Genomic DNA, 24122 nt, shown 5'->3' with positions numbered 1-24122 from the left:
GCACATGAAAAACTCTGAGATCATAAGGCAAAAGATTCTGTGTTCTGATGAGAGAAAAATTGAACTCTTTGGCCTGAATGCAATGCGCTTTGTCTGGTGAAAACAAGGCACAGCTTATTTCCGGTCTAACACCATCCCTACCGTGAAGCATGGTGGTGGCAGCATCATGCTATGGGGATGCTTTTCAGAGGCAGGGACCGGGAGACTGGTAAGGATAGAGGGAACAATGCATGGAGACAAATACGGGAAAATACAGAGTGAAAACAATGATTGAGGTTCCATCTGGATAATAACCACAAGCATACATCTCTGTATTTCATTTTCAATAGATTTAGAAAAATGTCTAAAAACATGTCTTCACTTTGTCATTATGGGTAATCCATCTTTTATTCCGGCTGTAACATAACAATATGTGGAATAAGTCGAGGGGTATCAATACTTTCTGAAGCAGCTGATTTCTCATATCAACTATTTTTTCTGACCTCTGCTCTCTCTCTGCAGGTCGTTTGGTGTACTGCTCTGGGAGATTTTCTCTCTAGGCTACATGCCTTATCCCTGCAAAACCAACCAGGAGGTTCTGGAGTTTGTGACAAGTGGGGGGAGGATGAACCCCCCTAAGAGCTGTCCCGGGCCTGTGTGAGTAGATCAGATTGAGCTAATGGAGAGTTAATTCTCTTGACGGGAGTTTATAATGGATTTAGGTCTGTTTTAAGGCCAATATGCAGTTTTAGACTTAAATCCGTGATTCAGTTGGCTTTTCTCCAACTCTCTTCTGTAGGTACAGGATCATGACTCAGTGCTGGCAGCACTGCCCTGAACACAGACCCAATTTCTCCACCATTCTGGAGAGGATCAACTACTGCACTCAGGTACTGACCCACTGGCAGCCAGGGATCCATTTTCTTCACAACACTCACCATACATATTCACTGTTTTCTATTCTCTCTCTTTTCTTTTGCCCAGGACCCTGATGTGATCAACACACCCCTGCCTGTGGAGTACGGTCCTACAGTGGAGGAGGAGTTGAGCACTGTGATCCGCCCTGACACCCCAGGCAGTCTGACCCCTCTGCTGCTGGGCCACACTGCCTCCCAGGAGTTCTCTCCTCAAATGAGCAGTCTGGGTCTGGGCCTGGGCATTGGTCCCACGTCGCTGCCCCAGCCCCACAATCCCTGTCTGCTGCGGCCCCAGCAGCTGCCTCAGGAGGTGGCCTCCTACCGCGAGGCCCTGGAGCCCTGCTGGGCCGAGCCTGTTCCTGCTCCGGGTCCAGGTGTCTGCCCTGGAGCCTGGCTCCACCCCGAGCCCCTCAACTGGCCCTGCTCCAGGGACAGCTCATTCTCAGGCAGCCAGAGGCTAAAAAACAAGACAAAGAACCTGTGGAACCCAACCTATGGCTCCTGGGTGCTGGAGAGCTTTGGTCGGGGGAAGGCAGCCCTATCTCATACCAAGTCCATGCCCCTGTCCAGCAGCTACTCCGCCCCCCAGGCAGGTACCCCTACCTCTGACTGCACCGACTCTGGGTGTGATGGCAGTAACGGCCTCCCTGTCCCCAGCAGTCTGTGCTCCTCGTCCCCCTTCCCAGCCTGCCAGGCCCTCTCTGCTCCCCAGCCCCAGGGTGCGCCCAGCCTTAGCCTGGCGTCCTCCCGGAAGGGCCAAGCGGGGGGAGCCAGTGGGGGCCAGGCCCTGGGCATGGACTTGGCTAAGCTGCAGAGCTTCCCCTGTGGCAATGTCAACTATGCCTACGATGAGCAGAGCTATGAGGCAGAGAGCCTGCCCCTGGTGGTGCCCAAAGGCCCAGAGCCATGCCCCAGTGCCAGCACCAGCTGTGCCCCCAGCACCTCTTTCTCCTCCTGCTTCTCCTCCTGCTCAGGGGCGGGCCTGGGTGCGGCCTCTTCCTGTATGCCCAAACTGCTACTGAAGCGCCACGCCAGCTACGGACACGAGGATGTGAGGAGACACACCAAGCCTGAGAAACCCACCCGGGACAGAGACTCAGGCTTCTCTCTGTCTGAGGACCTCAGTGTCACCCCTGTCTAAACCTGGCCCCTGGGGTAGCGGAGCAGAACACTGGAACAGACCCCACACCTCACTGGCCATGCACAGGAACACACTATTGTGTAGTTTTGGTATTACTGATGATGCTTTGTAGTTAGTGTAGACGGTGAGAGATTTATATGAAAGTCCACAGTAGCAAGAAAACACAACAGATTAAAGACAGAAGGAGATACTGCTTTGCCAGGAGACAGGTAGCATGTTCTATTCCTGAGGTGGAATGTGACACAGCCCAAGAAGGCCGTCACTGGGCACAAAAGCACATCCAAGCCTCCGAGGGTTTCTAGGCCCTAGCTGGAGTCATCTGCAATGTCTGGCATCCATTCAAATGTGCAGTGTCTCCTCTGGTTTGGGGATTTTTTGTTAATCCATTCCTTTCTTTGTTTATAACATTACCTTGTAAGGTTTACACTGGAATGAATGACTGCAATTGACTGCTAAATCAATACTGTGAAAACATATAGGAAGCTATGGTTGCCTATGCAGGTGATGGATAAAGCAGAAATGAGATTTTAAGTATGTGTGAAAGTGCTGTGATGGGTACTGAGTAGACCAGAGAGAGTGTATGAACTTGTGATCACAATTATAATTACTTGTGCTATCTACTGTTCCCTATCTGGCTCATAAGCAAAAGTTCATCTCTTGTTTAGAATTGCCATAGTTATTTTGTAGATAGCATTTACATTTTATTTAGTCATTCCACACTTATTTGCTTAATAAGGTGGCAGGGTAGCCTAGTGGTTAGAGCGTTGGACTAGTAACCGGAAGGTTGCAAGTTCAAATCCCTGTGCTGACAAGGTACAAATCTGTCCTTCAGCCTCTGAACAGGCAGTTAACCCACTGTTCCTAGGCCCTCATTGAATATAAGTATTTGTTCTTAACTGACTGCCTAGTAAAATAAAAATACTTTAGTCTGTTCTACCTTATTATACGCATTGTCTACTAATACTTTACCCTCTCTAAATGCATTTCTTCTTATAATGACTGTTCTCACTCTTTACTGAAGAGGGTTTTAGAGACACCAAGAGCAGAGAATGTGATAGTAGAAGCCCCTCTGTCATTTGTCCATCTTGTTCCAACACAGACCATTTTAATACAACTAACTTTCACCTTGGCTACACCAAAGGATGAAATGCTATTATTTGACATTGGTATTTAAACTTTACTAACTCATTGCATTGTAGCAGTTATACTTAATTTATAACGTGTTTTTGTATATGTTTAAGTGTCTTGTAGTTGATCACTGCCATTGGGTCTGCCAGAGCACTAGTTGGTGTTTGTGATGTAGTACTCTACAGTACATCTTACACTCAACAGGGGGCAGCACTCTCATGAAATACCAAACAGTTTGTGTGTGTTTTTCACTAGAGGGCTTGCTTGCTGCTTACTTTTTTATTTCTCAGTATTTATGACACAAGATAACATTTCTTATTGTTATGAGCTGTTAAAGCAGTACGGTTGCTGATATACATGTAAGCTTTTTACACTGAAATAAAGCATACTGGTTACAATAATGGTATGTCACGATGATGTTCCATGATGCACTTTGTAGCCACCTCAGTCTGACGATATTTCTGACTGTAGCCTAAAGGTGGACAAGTTTTGTCATGCTCTTGACAACTTCACTATTACTCATCATTTGTAAATCTGCTGAGACCTTGAGGGATTGTGTTTCTTTTAGGATCCATAGCAGCCTATATATTACAGTGAAGAAAACCCCCTATCCTGATTCTACCTGGTAAGGTAAAATTTCCTAAAAAATGTTTGTCTGTGAAAACAATTTTTATTTTAGTTCACATGGTTTCCTTTGAATATTGTGTCAAGGCTTAAATTCCACAGATCTAAAGTTGAGTGCCTCCACAGAAGAACAAAGGCTAGAAACTATGCAATATACTTGTTCTTGTATACTTCTACCCCAAATAAATGAAATATTTCTCTCCTTTGTGTTTTGATAAATGTTTTATAATACAGCAAGACATATTTGTACTTGTACATATGAAAAAACTCCCAATACACAACCATTTCTAACTCATTGGGACAAGGCAATAGTGTTTTTCTGAGGTTAGTCTCATGGACTGTCATAATACAATACTTGCTACAATACTTGCGTGATTCATTTTTCATTCATCCTTCGTCATGATAATGAGATGATCCTAAAGACGCACTGGTGTATGTAACTGTATTAGAATACAGTATGCCTAATGTCTTCAATAAAGTTTGAAAACAAAAAAAAATAAAATAGAACATGCTTGATTATCAAAAACTGAAATCAATCAAATCTAATGACACATTGGAATATGGAATGGGTTGGATTTCTATGCAATACTGTCCCTTACATCAATAGTATTGTATGCCTTTCTAGAATATACAGGCACTACAATCACAGGTTTGTGTCTGTTCATTAATTTGCATTCATTAAAATTCCCCTAAAATGTATAGTTTGTTCACAAGGCACAGACATACTTTAAAAAACGCAATCCCTTATCTCCATGCTACAATAGCTTCAACAATACGCTGAGATACAATTTGTTGTGCTGAATAAGCTGGAAGTTTGATTTACACAGTATGTATACTTAGTGATTGAGGGGACCCTTGAAACTGTATATTACCGCCAGGGTCCTCTAACTACTGGAATGGGGTAGTCCAATCCCTCCCAGGTGGTCATAGCTTAAAGGCACTCATTACTTCCTTCACTAGTTCCTTTGTTAGTCAAAGAGCCCAGTGTCCTCATCAGGTTGTCCAGTCCCCACATGTATCCGTCCTCTCGGTTGCCCTCCTGCCAGGGTATGGAGTGGTCCAGAGTCTGTCCCTCTGGTAAAGCTGTAGTCTTGCCGAAGTCAATGAGCCAAACCTCAGCTCGGTCAGTGTGGTCATGAATGAAGAGGAGGGAGCTCCCAATCACCTTGGAGAGAGAAGACGTGTACTCATTACAATAACCACTGGGCACACACTGGTTGAATCAACAGTGTTTCCACATCATTTCAATGAAATGACATTGAACAGATGGTGCAATAGACGTTGAATTGACATTTTTGCCCAGTGTGTATTGTCATTTATATTATTTACCGGTAAACCTCATAAAAGCTCTTAGATGTGTTTAATATATCTAGTGGGATGAACAAATGTCAACAGAAAACAGGTGCAGATGAACTAAAGCTTCTATATTCACCTCGTGTCTCTTGAAGAACTCCGATGACATCAGGGCTTGTTGAATTTTTGCTAGTTTACTCAGGTAGGAATTCTGTATTAGAGAGGCAATAGGATTATTCTGGCTGTAGAGTTGAGACTTGGGAAACTCCCTTGATAAATTCCTTAAACCAATAGAGGTTATATGTCTAGGTCGTTCAATTCTATTTGCTATCTGTCATTCCAACAGGATCTACTGTAGTGTATAATGCCATTTGGGTTGCTCATCATATCCAAATATTTACCAATGTGTATCACTTTTCATGAGATTTTACAAAAGACAGGTAAAGTCACACCAATTTGTTTGATTGTTCAAGTATTCACTTTACATAAGACAGGTATGTACTGTATGTCTCTACTTGTCAAAAATCAGCAGACCATGCAAATGAATGCAACACAATAACAGGTAAGACTCGTAGCTGTCAACCTACTAGTATGTTTGTGTTGTTTGTGGCAAAGTCCCTGAAGATCTGAGTGATATCCTCCAAAGACCGGGTCTTCTTGAAATCCGTGTGACACGTCCCGTCAGCTTTCTGAGAGAAGGAACGGTCAATATGTTGATAAGCAGCACTGTCCACGTGCAACAAGGTCAAGGCTCCGACATTACTTTATTGCATACAGTATGTAATGAACTTCACATGAAAAACTGTAAAATGAACCATAAAAAAAGTTTTTAGTCCAGGAATAAGCCTTTTGTATACGTTCTGGTTTAAATGAAAAGGGATCTCTGTGGTTGTGTTTTGAGTGAACACTGACTGAATTGCTTCTTTCATGTTGACACTCAGGTTGATACGTGGGTACTTGCTTTGATGCCTTCGATGCGGAAGCCCAGTGTGTGTGTGGAGCTGAGGGTCTCTCTCCACTGCATGTAGCGGGGTTTGGTGACGGCCCTCTGGAGGTGCTCCTGGGGGCTGGGGGCCTCACTGTCCACCTCCAGCATCTTGTCAAACAGGTCCCTACGGAGCTTAGGCCGCTCTCGGGCTCGCACCACCTCCTCCTCCAGATACGTCCTGAGGAGAGGACAACAGGGAGACACGCTGAGGGGCCATGACACTATTTAGCACCATCACGGCTAAGTGACTTTTCATTTGGTCTTGTTGTGTATGATGATAGCTGATTGGCATTACAGACAATGGCATGTTATACTTACGCAATAAGGCCCGGGGGGGTGTGGTATATGGCCAATATACTATGGCTAAGGGTGGTTCTTCTGCTTGACGCAAAGAGGAGTGCATGGATACAGCCCTTAGCCTTGGTATATTGGCCATATTCCACAAACCCGTAAGGTGCCTTATTGCTGTTATAAACTGCTTACTAACGTAATTAGAGCAGTAAAAATAAATGTTTTGTCATACCAGTGGTATACCACGGCTGTCAGCCAATCAGCATTGAGGGCTCGAACCACCCAGTTTATAATGTGACCTTTGTATGCTTTAGATGGTAGAATTGACTTTCTAAGGTTTCTATTCAACCTGTATCACTGAAGTGTTACAGATTACACAATAGAAATGTAAAGGTAATGTAGGATTGATCTGACATATGCAGCGTTTAACGTAATGGATGTTTCCGCTAACGCGGGAACATTGCCTTTACATTTAAATCATGCTGAAACGCTGAACTTCCGCTATGCGGATTTAATAGAACCTTAAGTCTTACTTGGTAGAGTCCTATGTTCAGTGAATTTCAGTTTCATTCTGAACTTCCTCTGTATAAAAAAAGGAAGCAAGGAGGAGACTCCAAAGTACACAGCATGACTGTTTAACTGGTTGATAGTATGAGTGTTTGTTAGCAGTAGGTGAGAGAGCTTGGGTGGTTGTGTGTGTTTGTCAAAAGGGAGTCACCAGGGACACCCTGTGCCTGCACCCCATCTCCCCACTGTGTGTGCGTGTGTGCGCGTGTGTGTGTGTGTGTGTGTGTGTGTGTGTGTGTGTGTGTGTGTGTGTGTGTGTGTGTGTGTGTGGGTGTGTGTGTGTGTGTGTGTGTGTGTGTGTGTGTGGGCGTGTGTGTGGGCGTGCGTGCATGTGGTTCTTTCTGTCTGTGTACAGGAAACATGTGGCTGAGTAGTGACGGCCTCTGTGTGTGCCTTGACGCCCCACCGGCTGTGTGTGGCAGGAAATCCTCAGAGAACCAGTAACAACAGGTGTTTTATCAAGAGCAAACAGAACAGGTTGACAGTCTGTATGTTCTACTATCAGGAGCACTGACGTGTAAGAGGGATATAGATAAATTACAGTAGTCCAACAATGATTTGTTAGTATTTCCTCAAAATTGCTTAATCCTGCTATAGGGCCAGACATATGTAGTGTTCGACACATTATTATAGAACAGACATACTGCTGCTCCCTACTCACTACTGCTGCTCCCTACTCACTACTGCTACTCCATACTCACTATTGCTGCTCCCTACTCACTACTGCTTCTCCGTACTCACTATTGCTGCTCCGTCCGTACTCATTACTGCTGCTCCCTACTCACCTAGCTGCTCCCTACTCACCTAGCTGCTCCCTACTCACCTAGCTGCTCCCTACTCACCCAGCTGCTCCCTACTCACCTAGCTGCTCCCTACTCACTACTGCTGATCCTTACCCCCCGTAGCTGCTCCCTACTCACAACTGCTGCTCCGCACTCACCGAGCTGCTCCCTGCTCACCTAGCTGCTCCCTACTCACCTAGCTGCTACCTACTCACCTAGCTGCTCCCTACTCACCTAGCTGCTCCCTACTCACCGAGCTGCTCCCTGCTCACTACTGCTGCTCCCTACTCACACAGCTGCTCCCTACTCACATACCTGCTCCCTACTCACCTAGCTGCTCCCTACTCACCCAGCTGCTCCCTACTCACCCAGCTGCTCCCTACTCACCGAGCTGCTCACCTAGCTGCTCCCTACTCACCTAGCTGCTCCCTACTCACCCATCTGCTCCCTACTCACCTAGCTGCTCCCTACTCACTACTGCTGCTCCTTACCCCCCGTAGCTGCTCCCTACTCACAACTGCTGCTCCGTACTCACCGAGCTGCTCTCTGCTCACCTAGCTGCTCCCTACTAACTACTGCTGCTCCCTACTCCCCTAGCTGCTGCTCCATACAGACCTAGCGGCTCCCTACTCACCCAGCTGCTCCCTACTCACCTAGCTGCTCCCTACTCACCGAGCTGCTCCCTGCTCACTACTGCTGCTCCCTACTCACACAGCTGCTCCCTACTCACATACCTGCTCCCTACTCACCTAGCTGCTCCCTACTCACCCAGCTGCTCCCTACTCACCCAGCTGCTCCCTACTCACCCAGCTGCTCCCTACTCACAGAGCTGCTCCCTGCTCACCTAGCTGCTCCCTACTCACCCAGCTGCACCCTACTCACCTAGCTGCTCCCTACTCACCCAGCTGCACCCTACTCACCTAGCTGCTCCCTACTCACGACTGCTGCTCCCTACTCACTACTGCTGCTCCATACTCACCTAGCTGTCCCTACTCACTACTGCTGATCCCTGCTCACTACTGCTGCTCCCTACTCACTACTGCTGCTCCCTACTCACCTAGCTGCTCCCTACTCACTACTGCTGCTCCCTACTCACCTAGCTGCTCCCTGCTCACTACTGCTGCTCCGTACTCACCTAGCTGCTCCCTACTCACCTAGCTGCTCCCTACTCACTACTGCTGCTCCGTACTCACCTAGCTGCTCCCTGCTCACTACTGCTGCTCCCTACTCACCTAGCTGCTCCCTGCTCACTACTGCTGCTCCCTACTCACAACTGCTGTTCCGTACTCACGGAGCTGCGCTCTGCTCACCTAGCTGCTCCCTACTAACTACTGCTGCTCCCTACTCACCTAGCTGCTGCTCCATACAGACCTAGCAGCTCCCTACTCACTACTGCTGCTCCCTACTCACTACTGCTGCTCCCTACTCACCTAGCTGCTCCCTACTTACTACTGCTGCTCCCTACTCACTACTGCTGCTCACTACTGCTGCTCCCTACTCACCTAGCTGCTCCCTACTCACGACTGCTGCTCACTACTCACTACTGCTGCTCCCTACTCACCTAGCTGTCCCTACTCACTACTGCTGCTCCCTACTCACCTAGCTGCTTCCTGCTTACTACTGCTGCTCCGTACTCACCTAGCTGCTCCCTGCTCACCTAGCTGCTCCCTGCTCACCTAGCTGCTCCCTACTCACCACTGCTGCTCCGTACTCATCTAGCTGCTCCCTGCTCACTACTGCTGCTCCCTACTCACCTAGCTGCTCCCTGCTCACCTAGCTGCTCTCTGCTCACTACTGCTGCTCCCTACTCACCTAGCTGCTCCCTACTCACTACTGCTGCTCCGTACTCACCTAGCTGCTCCCTGCTCACTACTGCTGCTCCGTACTCACCTAGCTGCTCCCTGCTCACCTAGCTGCTCTCTGCTCCCTACTGCTGCTTCGTACTCTCCTAGCTGCTCCCTGCTCACCTAGCTGCTCCCTGCTCACCCAGCTGCTTCCTGCTCACTACTGCTGCTCTCTACTCACTACTGCTGCTCCCTACTGCTGCTCTCTACTCACTACTGCTGCTCCCTGCTCACCTAGCTGCTCCCTGCTCACTACTGCTGCTCCCTACTCACTACTGCTGCTCCGTACTCACCTAGCTCACCTAGCTGCTCCCTGCTCACCTAGCTGCTCCCTACTCACCTAGCTGCTCCCTACTCACTACTGCTGCTCCCTACTCACTACTGCTGCTCTCTTACCTCACTCCCATTTTGCAGTCCATGACACTGGGTCTATCAAAGTTGACTAGTAGATCAGTCATATGTAGGAAGGGATCCCCATCCCTCTCCACCACACCATAATATCCTGGTACAAAGTCCTGGAGAACGTCTCCCTGCAGCCTCTCAAAACACAGCTTCTCATTCTCAGAGAACTTCTTCAGAATGGTGCCTTCGCCGCCAGCTTTGAAATTACCTGGAAAAGATAAGCACTGACATTCCACAGCATACCACTAACGACTGACATTTTCCGATGGAATCTGACATTGTGTGTAATGGGTTAGTATTGTATCAAAGTGGCCAGTAGTATACAGTACTGTCTGTGTCATGTGCTTTATTTTATGTGGAAGATGTACAGTACACATCATCTTACATTAGTGTTTGGTTCTTGGTATGATGCTGTGATAGGTTAGGGATCACGTCCATGGTGACTGTGTTTTACCTTTGTGTCCAGCTAGTTGAACCCAGGACAGGTTTCTTCTTTGTGGGGAAACAAAAGGCCAGTTGACAATAGTCTTTATCTTCCACCAGGGTTTGCTCTGCTGAAGAAGGACCAAGCACAGGAACAGTCAGCTCTATGGAGAATCTGTGTCATTATTAACCAGACAGAGACACTGTCCTCAAGCCAGCGCTCAACAGTAGGGTGTATGTAAATGAAGTTGTACAACGATAATGATCTTGGATAATAATCATGTTTTGAATTCAGTTGATGACAGACAGCTGTCTAAATCACTTGGCCACTGTTAATTGGGTAATTTGTTACTGTACGTCATTAACCATAGCTTCATGTCCTCGTCCAGGCTCAACTCTAATCCTAGCCTCAAATCTAACCCTGACCCTTAACCCTGGCCTCATCCGCAAACATATTAGTCTCTTTGCTACATGTTGTCATTTCTATGGAACTCACATTTCCCTACCAGCTGCTGTGTATAGTCGCACTTGACTGACTTGCTGTTGCCATGTGCATTTGCATTAAGACACAGTCATGGAGATCTTGTTCAACGAGATCTGGATGATTCAGGCATAGAAATTATGACATTGTTTCCCCATGTGTGATGAGATGTTGAGTGAGTCACACATCATGTTCACAGCAGACATGCTTCACAGACAGAAAAGTACTTAGCATGTGCTTGAGGACACAGAGATGATACATAATGTTATTTTTGAGATAGATTTCACCATAGCTATATTCAGGGTTATGACCAAGACAGAGGTCAGAGGAATTCAGTATTCTGAGATCGCAGTAAAAGGAAGAAAAGCCCTGGTCATTGGATTCAGTGAAAAAACGACTCATTCTGTTGAGTGTACACACTCAAAACCAATAACAGATCCCAGAGCCACTCTGAAATGTCAAGTGGTATGCTCCACTCACTGGTGTCATTGATGTGGTGTATAAAGTTGAATTGTTGTTGTAATAATAGTCGGCTGTGTGGGTGTCATATTTCCACACAGGCCTTCAACACTCTCTCAAACACATAACCAATAGTAATAGTGACAACCTATTAATCAACATGTATTTTTAAAAAGCCCTGTGCTCTGTCAAGAGAAAGAAATATGAACATATAGCCCCTCCATTTGTGGCTACACAGTTATTCTAAAAAAAAGTAGTGTAAAATATGAAGTAGAATTTCATCATTGTGGAACGTGTTTCAATTCCTGAAAATAAATGCTACATTTTAAATGTATGAGGTGTGTTCTCTCACAAACTACAATACAACGCAATGTTTGTAAAAATGTTTATTTCTATAACTCTCTAGATAATACATTCCTGGTTAGTTCTGGGACACACCTTACTTTGTAAAGCCGGGCCTAATGTGGTTGACAGACGGACAGAAAATAAGGTGTCTACAATCAGCTGCAAATAGAGTCTACTACATAATGAACTCGACCAATTACAATGTCATAACAGTAACAAGAACAGGAACAAGGGAGTAACAATTGTGTATGATTCACTCAAGCTGTTTATTCACTCAATACAGTATGATTCACTCAAGCTGTTGATTCACTCAATACTGTATGATTCACTCAAGTTGTTGATTCACTCAATACTGTATGTATGATTCACTCGGTTTCTCAACCTGGCACATTATAATATGAACATGCATTAGCATACGCATATTTGACAAATGGCTAGCATCGATAAATGTGATGTCATAAAAATTCAAGCCTCTTTTTCACTACAAGTCACTGTCATACTAGAAATACAGAGAACGGATAGTGTACAAAGTAGGAGTTTTCTTTCTGTGTTGAAAGGTCAAATCCTAAATGTCAATGTGGCTGAAATTGGCACACAACCATTTGTCATAGACTCATAGGACAATGGGGGTGGCTTGTACTGCAAGTGTGGGGCTGACTGGACACTCTATCTGCTATAAACAAAGGGTATAGAGAGTAAACTCACACTTTTATCCATTACCATTGTTTGTTTTGAATGACTAGAAAGATCAATAAAAGGGTTGGGTTTGAGAGCTTTTCAAGTGGCCTGTCATACTGACATGCCCCTGTCGAAACACTGAACACTGAACACTGAGCAGTGAGCACCACAATGTAAACAGCCTTCCCTTCCAGCAGGGCCAGGCGATGTGTATTCCGTGTGTTTAAAGGAAGTTGACAGCTTAGAGCCTTCTATGGAGCTGGCTGAGCATAGTTCTGAAGAGTTACACAGAGGTACAAAGTAGAGGTCGACCGATTATGATTTTTCAACGCCGACACCAATAACGATTATTGTAGGACCAAAATTTGTAATAATGACAATTACAACAATACTGAATGAACACTTATTTTAACTTAATATAATACATCAATGAAATCAATTTAGTCTCAAATAAATAATGAAACATGTTCAATTTGGTTTAAATAATGTAAAAAGAAGAAAGTAAAAGTGCAATATGTGCCATGTAAGAAAGCTAACATTTAAGTTTCTTTCTCAGAACATGTGAAAGCTGGTGGTTCCTTTTAACATGAGACTTCAATATTCCCAGGTAAGAAGTTTTAGGTTGTAGTTATTATAGAAATTATAGGACTATTTCTCTCTATACGATTTGTATTTCATATACCTTTGACTATTGGATGTTCTTATAGGCACTTTAGTATTGCCAGTGTAACAGTATAGCTTCCATCCCTCTCCTCGCCGCTACCTGGGCTCGAACCAGGAACACATACACAACAGCCACCCTCGAAGCATCGTTACCCATCACTCCACAAAAGCCGCGGCCCTTGCAGAGCAAGGGGAACAACTACTCCAGGTCTCAGAGCGAGTGACGTTTGAAACGCTATTAGCGCGCACCCCGCTAACTAGCTAGCCATTTCACATCGGTTACACCAGCCTAATCTCGGGAGTTGATGGGCTTGAAGTCATAAACAGTGCAATGCTTGAAGCACAGCGAAGAGTTGCTGGCAAAACGCTCGAAAGTGCTGTTTGAATGAATGCTTACGAGTCTGCTGGTGCCTACCATCGCTCAGTCAGACTGCTCTATCAAATCATAGACTTAATTATAACATAATAACACACAGAAATACGAGCCTTAGGTCATTAATATGGTCGAATCCGGAAACTATCTCGAAAATAAAACGTTTACTCATTCAGTGAAATACGGAACAGTTCCGTAGGTGGCATCCATAAGTCTAAATATTCCTGTTACTGCACAACCTTCAATGTTATGTCATAATTCTGGCAAATTTGTTCGCAAAGAGCCAGGCGGCCCAAACTGTTGCATATACCCTGACTCTGCATGCAATGAACGCAAGAGAAGTGACACAATTTCACCTGGTTAATATTGCCTGCAAACCATACAAATATATACTTCTGTGTATTGATTTTAAGAAAGGCATTGATGTTTATGGTTAGGTACACGTTGGAGCAACGACAGTCCTTTTTCGCGAATGCGCACCGTATCGCTAGATAAACTAGTAATATCATCAACCATGTGTAGTTATAACTAGTGATTATGATTGATTGATTGATTGATTGATAGTTTTTATAAGATAAGTTTCATGCTAGCTAGCACCTTCCCTTGGCTTCTTACTGCATTCGTGTAACAGGCAGGCTCCTCGTGAGGCAGGTGGTTAGAGCGTTGGACTAGTTATCCGAAAGGTTGCAAGATTGAATCCCTGAGCTGACAAGGTAAAAATCTGTCATTCTGCCCCTGAACAAGGCAGTTAACCCACCGTTCCTAGGCCGTCATTGAAAAGAATAATGTGTTCTTAACTGACTTGCCTAGTTAAATAAAGTTGTAAAAAAAATATATATATATTTTTTTTAATTGTCAAAATCAGCGTCCAAAAATACAGATTTCCGATTGTTATGAAAATTTGAAATCGGCCCTAATTAATCAGCCATTCCGATTAATCGGTCAACCTCTAGTACAAAGCCACTGATGTCGGAGACAAAGTCAAATATGGCTTCTGACAACAAGCAGATACAGAGGCCTTAGAAGTCGTACATGTTTTTACCGTTCACAAGTGACATTATTTGAAAAGTTTGTTGGATCATCATATACACAGCAAAATCTTCAGTGTTAAGAAAAACACAGAGTGTGTTAAATCAACACTGAAAGTGTTGAGTCTGTGGACCTCTATAGACATCGGAACAATGTTAAATTAACACACTGCTTAGTGTAAAGCCAAATTATGCTGGTTTAGGGAAAGGGGATACCTAGTCAGTTGCACAACTGAATGCATTCAACTGAAATGTGTCTTCCACATTTAACCCCATTTAACCCATTTAACCCAACCCCTCTGAAAGGTGCAAGGTGATGTGAAAATCCTATAGGAATCCAGCCAGTGTGGAGATATCCAACTTTTTGAATTTTGTATCATACACAACCTGCATTCAAAATGACTGCCAGGGTTTGGAAGGCTAAGCTATGAGACTACCTAAAGCATCTAAACTAGGACAACCATTTCAGTAATGGGTGCAGCAATAATTGTAAGTAACATATTTGATTAATTTAGAAAATGTTGTAATTTATATTTGAGTAGCATAAGATTAATTGATTAATAAATCAATGTACATGCAAAAACATAGATATTGATACAAACCATTCAAAAAATCTATCTGCAATAGAGCATGCCGGGAAATATGATAATGATGTCAAGGTTTTGGTTCAAAGTAATGTATGAGTTTCAGGCCCCTGTATTAGGATAAAACTAGGCCCTCAAAATATGGCCTTATGAAATACGTATGGTACTGTTTTAAAAAAATATGTTTTATGACAACATATTTGCTTAGGATCTCACTTGGTGAAGTGCATAGTACTGAAAGTGGATGAATGCAACAACCATGACTCTCTCTTGCCTAGTTAAATAAAGGTTAAATAAATACAAAAAATAAAATAAATGTTCCGGTGTCTCAATACTTACACTGTTGATTTAACACTCACATTTTTGTTTTTTTTTACCACTGGAGAATTTGCTGTGTTGTTATTCATAGCTACTTTTATGTTCTAGGATTTAAAACTACGGTATTGTCCTGAAATCACAACTGTATCACTACTTTATCAATGCAAGTCATCAGTCAAGTGTTGAAGTCAAATACAGCACCACCCTCAGTCCTCCTGAATCATAGGTCAGGTGTACAGCAGCACCTGTATTCTGTGCTAAAAGACAATGCTAAAACAAGATGGCCGCCTCAGACGAGAGACCAGGGTGGTTTCAAACTTTTTAAAGACCATCATACATGAAGGGAGCATACTCAATTAAAGGACAATTCCACCCAAAAACTAACTTTTGGCATTTGTTTCATTAGTCCAATTGTTGACTTAGTCCCAAAATGTTTTGCTTGTTAGCACTCAAGTTTTCAAGATATGTAACTTTCAAAACAAAGAAATCATCACATGATGCAAAATCCATCATACAGGGCTGATTTCTGTATTTTGAAAGTTACATATCTTGAAAACTTGAGTACTGACAAGAAAACATGTTGGGACTATGTCAACAATGGACTAATGGAACAAATACCAAAATATTGTTTTTGGGTGGAATGTTCCTTTAATTTTCCTTTAATTGAGTATACTCCCTTACCCTACCTTAAGATGGGGGGAAATCTCGATTCATGTCTGAAGATTAACTTTAAGATAGGCCAATAGTTAACTATCTGACATGGGGCGGTAGGGTAGCCTAGTGGTTAGAGCGTTGGACTAGTAACTGCAAGGTTGCAAGTTCAAACCCTGAGCTGACAAGGTACAAATCTGTTGTTCTGCCCCTGAACAGGCAGTTAACCCACTGTTCCTAGGCTGTCATTGAAACTATGAATTTGTTATATAAAGGTTAAAAAAATAAAAAATGATCACAAACAAGTCAAAAAAACCATTAGAGTGCAGTGTCTGCAAATCAAAGTTTATTTATCACATGCGCCGAATACAACAGGTGTAGACCTTATAGTGAAATGTTTACTTACTGGCTCTAACCAATGGTGCAGGAAAAAAGGTGTGTGTGTGTAGGTAAGTAAAGAAATAAAACAACAGTAAAAAGACATTTGAAAAAAGAGTAGCAAGGCTATATACAGACACCTGTTCGTCAGGCTGATTGCGGTAGTACGTACATGTAGGTATCGTTAAAGTGACTATGCATATATGATGAACAGAGAGTAGCAGAAGCGTAAAAAGAGAGGTTGGCGGGTGGTGGGACACAATGCAGATAGCCCGGTTAGCCAATGTGCGGGAGCACTGGTTGGTCAGGCCATTTAGGTAGTATGTACATGAATGTATAGGTATAGTTAAAGTGACTATGCATATATGATGAACAGAGAGTAGCAGCAGCGTAAAAGAGGGGTTGGGGGGGGACACACACAATGCAAATAGTCCGGGTAACCATTTGGTTACCTGTTCAGGAGTCTTATTGCTTGAGGGTAAAAATTGTTGAGAAACCTTTTTGTCCTAGACTTGGCATTCCTGTACCGCTTACCATGCGGTAGTAGAGAGAATAGTCTATGACTGGGGTGATCACTGGGGCCTTCCTCTGACACCGCCTGGTGTAGAGGTCCTGGATGGCAGGCAGCTTTGCCCCAGTGATGTACTGGGCCGTACGCACTACCCTCTGAAGTGCCTTGCGGTCGGAGGCCGAGCAATTGCCGTACCAGCCAGTGATGCAACCGGTCAGGATGCTCTCGATGTTGCAGCTGTAGAACTTTTTGAGGATCTCAGGACCCATGCCAAATCTTTTTAGTTTCCTGAGGGTGAATAGGCTTTGTGGTGCCCCCTTCACGACTGTCTTGGTGGGTTTGGACCAATCTCGTTTGTTGGTGATGTGGATACCAAGGAATTTGAAGCTCTCAACCTGCTCCACGACAGCCCCGTTGATGAGAATGGGGACGTGCTCGGTGCTCCTTTTCCTGTAGTCCACAATCATCTCCTTAGTCTTGGTTATGTTGAGGGATAGGTTGTTATTCTGGCACCACCCGGCCAGGTCTCTGACTTCCTCCCTATAGGCTGTCTTGTCGTTGTCGGTGATCAGGCCTAGTACAAGGGAGTACAATCTGAAACGTGAGCTTGGGCGGTATCCAGATTGCCATAACTTCATAACGACATAGTGCCATACTGGGATTTGCGGTAATACCAGCATTCAACACAAGGGGCGTTATTTTCAAACCCCACTCTGCCTCTGTAATCCAAAGGTTGGCAAAGCTAACAAGTACATGTAAAATCCCATAGAGAATGCTGACTAAATGCTAATGAGCGCATTGCGGACATTTTACACAGTATCTGACCTAAACTATTTTCAGGATAGACATCCCAGCTCATAAAGTTATATAAGTAACTCAAAAATGCTACTCAGTTGGCAGCATGCACAAAATAAATATTAGACAGCAATACACTTGATCCAGGAGGGTGTTCTCTGCTGTTACCAAGTGAAGCTAGATTTTGGAAGACGCTAACAATTTAGCTAGATAGCTAGCTACTAAATTAGCAAACCAAATGCACAACTTCAAAGCATTGCGCACATTCTAGACAGTTAACCTAATAGTTATAAGATATGTAGCTGGGAAACATTTAGTGTCACATCTGCTCCTGCTCCCCCCTCCCCACAGGCGATTGAGGGCGCCAGGCTGCCCTGCATCACGCATCATGCCATCTATGACGCACACCTGCCTTCCCTTGTCACGCGCATCAGCGATATTGGACTCAACTGGACTCAGTCATCACATGTTTATTTCCTCCCCTATATTTGTCAGTTCCCTTGCTCTGTTCCCTGCTGCTGCATTAATTGTTTATTGTCTGTATTACTCGTTTGCTGACGCTGTTCCTGTCTCCTTCCATGTCCGTTCCTTATTAAATATTTGACTCCCCGTACCTGCTTCATCTCTCCAGCGTCATCTTTGTGAAAGAATGCAGCGGCCAACATACGAAGCATCGGGGAGTACTGGCATTCCGGTTGTTGGTGACATCGGCTCTGGGTTGCCACCAATGGAACCGTGGGTGTCTAGCCAGCTCGTCGGCCGTCCATGCCCTGACTGGCTTGAGAGGTTTCCTTGCCTCGGTTGGCTCGCAAGGTTTCCATCCCACGTCACACTCCACTGGATCACTGGGCTCCCTCGCTGCAGCGGAATCAACAGGTGCCTTGCTTCAGCCGGATCGTCGGGCTTCCATGCCTCAGCCGGCTCCCTCGCAACTGCCGGTTTGTGGGGCTTCCACGCCCCAGCTGGCTTGCCCAGTGCCCATGTCTCGGCCGGTTCGCCCAGGTGGGACGCCATGTGGCGCCCCTACAGGGGAGGGCGTACTGTTACGTCTGCTCCCGCTCTTCCCCCCGACACTTGAGGGCGCCAGGCTGCCCTGCATCACTCACTCCTGCCATCTATTACGCACACCTGCCTTCCCTCGTCACGCGCATCAGCAACATTGAACTCACCTGGACTCACTCATCACCTGCTTATTACCTCCCCTATATTTGTCAGTTCCCTTGCTCTGTTCCCCACTGCTGCAAAAACTGTTATTTGTCTGTGTTACTCATGTGCTGACGCTGTTCCTGTCTCGTTCCATGTTCGGTCCTTGTTACATGTTTGACTCCCCGTACCTGCTTCGTGTCTCCAGCATTATCCTTGTGACATTTAGTTGTGAATTCCAAACCGCAACTAGATCACCTGGGGCGTGCTGAACAACAGTGAGTGACTCACAAGCCGGTCTCTCATCTTTGTGTGCTTGTAAACAAACAGCACGTTTGTAACAACTTTGGAAGTATGCGTGGGGTCATTGTCTATTTGGAAGACCCATTTGCGACCAAGCTTTAACTTCCTGACTGAAGTCTTGAGATGTTGCTTCAATATATCCACATCATTTTCCTATCTCATGATGCCATCTATTTTGTGAAATGCTCCAGTCCCTCCTGCAGCAAAGCACCACCACAACATGATGCTGCCACCCCTGTGCTTCACGGTTGGGATGGTTTTCTTCGGCTTGCAAGTATCTCCCTTTTTCCTCCAAACATAACGATGGTCATTATGACCAAACAATTCTATTTTTGTTTCATCAGACCAGAGGACATTTCTCCAAAAAGTACGATCTTTGTCCCCATTGCAAACCGTAGTCTGGCATTTTTATGGCGTTTTTGGATCAGTGGCTTCTACCTTGCTGAGCTTCCTTTCAGGTTATGTTGATATAGGACTCGTTTTACTGTGGATATAGATACTTTTGTACCTGTTTCCTCCAGCATCTTTACAATGTCCTTTGCTGTTGTTCTGGGATTGATTTGCACTTTTCGCACCAAAGTACGTTCATCTCTAGGAGACAGAACACATCTCCTTCCTGAGCGGTATGATGGCTGCAAGGTCCCATGGTGTTTATACTTGCATAGTATTGTTTGTACAGATGAACCTGGTACCTTCAGGCATTTGGAAATTGCTCCGAAGGATGAACCAGACTTGTGGAGGTCTACAATTTTCTTTTTGAGGTCTTGGCTGATTTCTTTTGATTTTCCCATTATGTCAAGTAAAGGGGCACTGGGTTTGAAGGTAGGCCTTGAAATACATCCACAAGTACACCTCCAATTGAATCAAATTATGTCAATTAGCCTATCAGAAGCTTCTAAGCCACGACATAATTTTCTGGAACTTTCCAAGCTGTTTAAAGGCACAGTCAACTTAGTGTATGTAAACTTCTGACCCACTGGAATTGTGATACAGTGAATTATAAGTAAACATTTGTTGGAAAAATTACTTGTGTCATGCACGAAGGAGATGTCCTATCCGACTTGCTAAAACTATAGTTTGTTAACAAGAAATGTGTGGAGTGGTTGAAAAACGAGTTTTAACCTCTCTGAGATCGTTCGGGACGCTACCGTCCCAACTCGCCAACAGCCAGTGAAATTGCAGGGCGCCAAATTCAAAACAACAGAAATCTCATAATTAAAATTCCTCAACCATACAAGTATTTTACACCATTTTAAAGATACACTACTCATTAATTCAACCACAGTGTCCGATTTCAAAAAGGCTTTTCGGCGAAAGCAGAACATATCATTATGTTAGGTCAGCAACTAGTCACAGAAAGCATTCAGCCATTTTCCAACCAAAGAGAGGTGTCACAAAAAGCAAAAATATATATATATATTTTTTAGGAACTTAGTCGGGTCTCAACTTAGAATAGTCTCAATAGTAGAATACACAAAGTTACACAAGGTGCAACTTTGAAACTTGGTAGTGCATCAGCAGATTTCCTCTTCTTATGTCACCCAATGACAGTCACTCAATTAGCCCATGGCCATGTCAGATAACATTTGTTAGATTGGTTAATTAGTCTACTTAGTCTTGCCAAACTTGTAGTAATTACCAACTAGGCACCTGCCCTGGGGCCCTGACCTCCAGAGAGACACCATTCATTTTGTTAGTCACTCTCACTCAGATATCATATTAACATGGCATAAGTCATTGCAAATTGTGTAGAATTGCATAAAATTAGCTTGTAAAACCTCAAAAAAATCTCCCCACCCCATTGCAAAATGTGCCAAATTGGACGATTAATTAGGGCCAATTTCAAGTTTTCATAACAATCGGAAATTGGTATTTTTGGGCGCTGATTTCCGATTATTTTTTAAATTTAAATGTAAAAAAATGTTTTTAAAAACTTTTATTTAACTAGACAAGTCCGTTAAGAACACATACTTGTTTTCAATGCCTATGAACTGTGGGTTAACTGCCTTGTTCAGGGGCAGAACGACAGATTTTCACCTTGTCAGCTCAGGGGTTCCAATCTTGCAACTGCACAGTTAACAAGTCCAACGCTCTAACCATTGCACTCCACGAGTAATCTGGATGCAGTAGAAGCCAAGGTAAATTGCTAGCTAACATTAAAATTATCTTATTATCTTATTAAATTATCTTGTAAAAAACAATCAATCATAATCACTAGTTATAACTACTAATTCAGTTTAGCAGGCAATAATTACCAGGTGAAATTGTGTTATTTCTCTTGCGTTCATTGCACGCAGAGTCAGGGTATATGCAAGTTTGGGCTGCCTGGCTCATTGCAAACTAATTTGCCAGACTTTTACATAATTATGACATAGATTTAAGGTTGTGCAATGCAACAAGAATATTTAGACTTAGGGATGCCACCCGTTAGATAAAATACCGAACGGTTCCGTATTTCACTGAAATAATAAATGTTTTGTTTTCGAAATGATAGTTTCCGGATTCGATCATATTAATGACCGAAGGCTCGTATTTCTGTGTGTTATTACGTTATAATTAAGTCTGATTTGATAGAGCAGTCTGACTGAGCAGCAGCAGGCCCGTAATCATTCATTCAAACAGCACTTTCGTGCTTTTTGCCAGCAGCTCTTCGCAAGCACAGCGCTGTTTATGACTTCAAGCCTATCAGCCTAATGGCTGGTGTAACCAATGTGAAATGGCTAGCTAGTTAGCTGGGTGTGCGCTAATACTGTTTCAAACGTCACTCGCTTTTAGATTTGGAGTAGTTATTCCCCTTGCGCTGCAAGGTCTGTGGCTTTTGTGGAGTGATGGGTAACGATGCTTCGAGTGTGGCTGTTGTCAATGTGTTCCTGGTTCGAGCCCAGGAAGGGGCGAGGAGGGAGATGGAAGCTATACTGTTACACTGGCAATACTATAGTGCCTATAAGAACACCCAATAGTCAAAGGTATATGAAATACAAATGGTACAGAGAGAAATAGTCCTATAAATACTATATTAACTACAACCTAAAACCTCTTACCTTGGAATATTGACGTCTCATGTTAAAAGGAACCACCAACTTTCATATGTTCTCAAGTTCTGAGCAAGGAACTTAAACATTAGCTTTTTTACATGGCGCATATTTTAAATGGCACATATTTTTACATGGCACATATTTTGACACGGCACATCTTACTTTCTTCTCCAACACTTTGTTTTAGCATTATTTAAACCAAATTGAACATGTTTCATTATTTATTTGATGCTAAATTGATTTTACTGATGTTTTATATTAAGTTAAAATAAGTGGTAAATCAGTATTGTTGCAATTGTCATTATTACAAATAAAAAATGTTTAATAAAAAAAATTGGCCGATTAATCGGTATCGGCTTTTTTGGTCCTCCAATAATACAAAGTTTGTATAACATTCACCAGTAAATCTTGTTTTATAGTAGCCTCAGGTCGTCTTGGCATTTCTAACACACCAGACCATTTTTTCCTTGAGGCCCCCATTATTAGCCAGATCCTGATCATTTTGCAAAAAATATAACAGGTTAGACAGGCCCACTAGGCAAAAGATTGACCAACCCAAATGACCAGCCAGTCTGCCCCCGGTTAGAATAGAATAGAATCCAATAGAATATAAGAGAATAGTCTAACTATTTCCCCCCAGAGTTACAGGGCTCTGGGTGAAATTGGGTGTAATTACAACGTAACAACAATATTACTGTATTTGAATGAAGAATAGTCTATACTCACTTCACTCGTGTCCTCACACAGATGTTCTAAAGTGATATTGCCCTTGCTCTTTGTCTCGTTGTCACTCAGAATGTCATCCTCTGACTCTTCCAACATGATGGAGGAACCTGTTGAGGAGATCGAGGAGTTTGACAATTTCCGTCGCAGAGAGCCTTCCACATCAGCCCAGTCCTCCTGCTGGATCTCCCGCGAGCAGCCTCCATCTGGGGTTATTGTCACCTGCGGTACACGGAGCGCCTCCATCATACTAGTTTGCACTTGAGTGGTGTTAAACTCAGATAACTTTACTTCTTTCACCTGGCAGAGTTCATCGCGAAGCTCAGATGCTCTGCGGCTTGTTCTGCGCTCTTTAACGAACCCATCACTAATACCAGCGCCAGACAGCCCTGCCTCCTTGGAGGCCTTTCTCCTCTTCTCTCTTTCCTTCGGCATTCGACTGATGAATGTGAGCGTGTTCACAACCGACGCGGTGTTATCAAAATTGTACGGCGCTACGATTGAATTTAACCGCTGTCAATCAAACGTGGCCATCTCAATACAGTAGGCCTACTATTTTTGAGTCCAAGTCTCAGTGTATTAAATATTGTGCAATACTGCAATAGGTTTTCATCTGTTTCGGCCACTGTCCGATAAAAACGAGACGTTTCAGGCGGTCGTCATCGGCGGTCCAATTTGCTGACTGGTGTTTTGGGGAACCCCTTTCCTTAGCTCACATCTCGTCGACAGTGTTAACCAAAGACACACGCTTTTATCTTCCGCATTGATTTCGTCTCTCTTCCTGGCAGAAATATATGGTCAGTGCAATCCGGTATCCTTGGGACGCCCATAAACACTAAACCTTAACTCACAACCTAAACCTTACCGTAACCCGTTTAAATATCAACTTCAATGGGGTAGGGACGTCCTAAGGATCCCGCATAGCAAACCTTATATTTTGAGTTTTCACGTTACTTCCTCATTCAGTCTTGCACACTGCAAAACAGATATCACCCACTGCGCACAAGCGGTAGAGGGCCAAAACAGGCTACACCTGTTCCAGCTGTTGTAGTTGTCAACTGAACAAAATCAAGGGGGGTTCAAATCTCTCACTGAAAAACTATGATGTTGAATGAGAAATAGTTTCACTGTAGCTGCACAAACAAAGGCAATATAAAGTTAATGTAACCCAAACTGAATTGATGTTCATTTTTCACTCAACAGATTAATGAGTCGCCATCACGAGCTGTCTCAGGAACCTTACTGATTTATAATGGCATGATTTATATTCAACCC

The 24122-nt window shown here is 43.9% G+C and overlaps 2 protein-coding genes across 3 annotated transcripts in view; one reads left to right on the top strand and one right to left on the bottom strand.

The window, feature by feature from the left end:
• Positions 1 to 3991, top strand: part of LOC135508372 (tyrosine-protein kinase receptor-like) — a 136110-nt gene extending 132119 nt beyond the window's left edge. For both annotated transcript variants that reach the window (XM_064928510.1, XM_064928508.1), the window contains exons 27-29: positions 502 to 636; positions 779 to 869; positions 964 to 3991. In XM_064928510.1, the coding sequence (XP_064784582.1) occupies positions 502 to 636; positions 779 to 869; positions 964 to 2037 (1300 nt within the window). In that variant the 3' untranslated portion in view covers positions 2038 to 3991. The remainder of the gene's footprint in view (positions 1 to 501; positions 637 to 778; positions 870 to 963) is intronic.
• Position 3992: 1 nt separating this feature from the next.
• Positions 3993 to 23825, bottom strand: LOC135508373 (inositol-trisphosphate 3-kinase A-like). Its single transcript, XM_064928511.1, has 7 exons — positions 22851 to 23825; positions 10411 to 10510; positions 9951 to 10164; positions 6044 to 6248; positions 5670 to 5771; positions 5222 to 5293; positions 3993 to 4954 (listed from the first exon to the last, which is right to left on the bottom strand). Exons 1-7 carry the CDS (start codon positions 23280 to 23282, stop codon positions 4721 to 4723), a joined length of 1359 nt encoding a protein of 452 aa, XP_064784583.1. The 5' UTR covers positions 23283 to 23825; the 3' UTR covers positions 3993 to 4720.
• Between the last annotated feature and the right edge of the window lie 297 nt (positions 23826 to 24122).

The sequence above is a fragment of the Oncorhynchus masou genome, chromosome 21, assembly GCF_036934945.1.
Source record: "Oncorhynchus masou masou isolate Uvic2021 chromosome 21, UVic_Omas_1.1, whole genome shotgun sequence".
Lineage (NCBI taxonomy): Eukaryota > Metazoa > Chordata > Actinopteri > Salmoniformes > Salmonidae > Oncorhynchus > Oncorhynchus masou.
This window is presented reverse-complemented; position numbering and strand designations above follow the sequence as displayed.

What these genes read in the sequence shown, in the direction of transcription:
- LOC135508373 (XM_064928511.1), bottom strand. Translation starts at nt 23,282, where the DNA reads ATGCCGAAGGAAAGAGAGAAGAGGAGAAAGGCCTCCAAGGAGGCAGGG. An exon ending in TCAACTAGCTGGACACAAAG is followed by an intron (nt 10,165 to 10,410) that starts GTAAAACACAGT and finishes TATCTTTTCCAG; the next exon opens with GTAATTTCAAAGCTGGCGGC. An exon ending in AGTTCTTCAAGAGACACGAG is followed by an intron (nt 4,955 to 5,221) that starts GTGAATATAGAA and finishes TCTCTCTCCAAG; the next exon opens with GTGATTGGGAGCTCCCTCCT.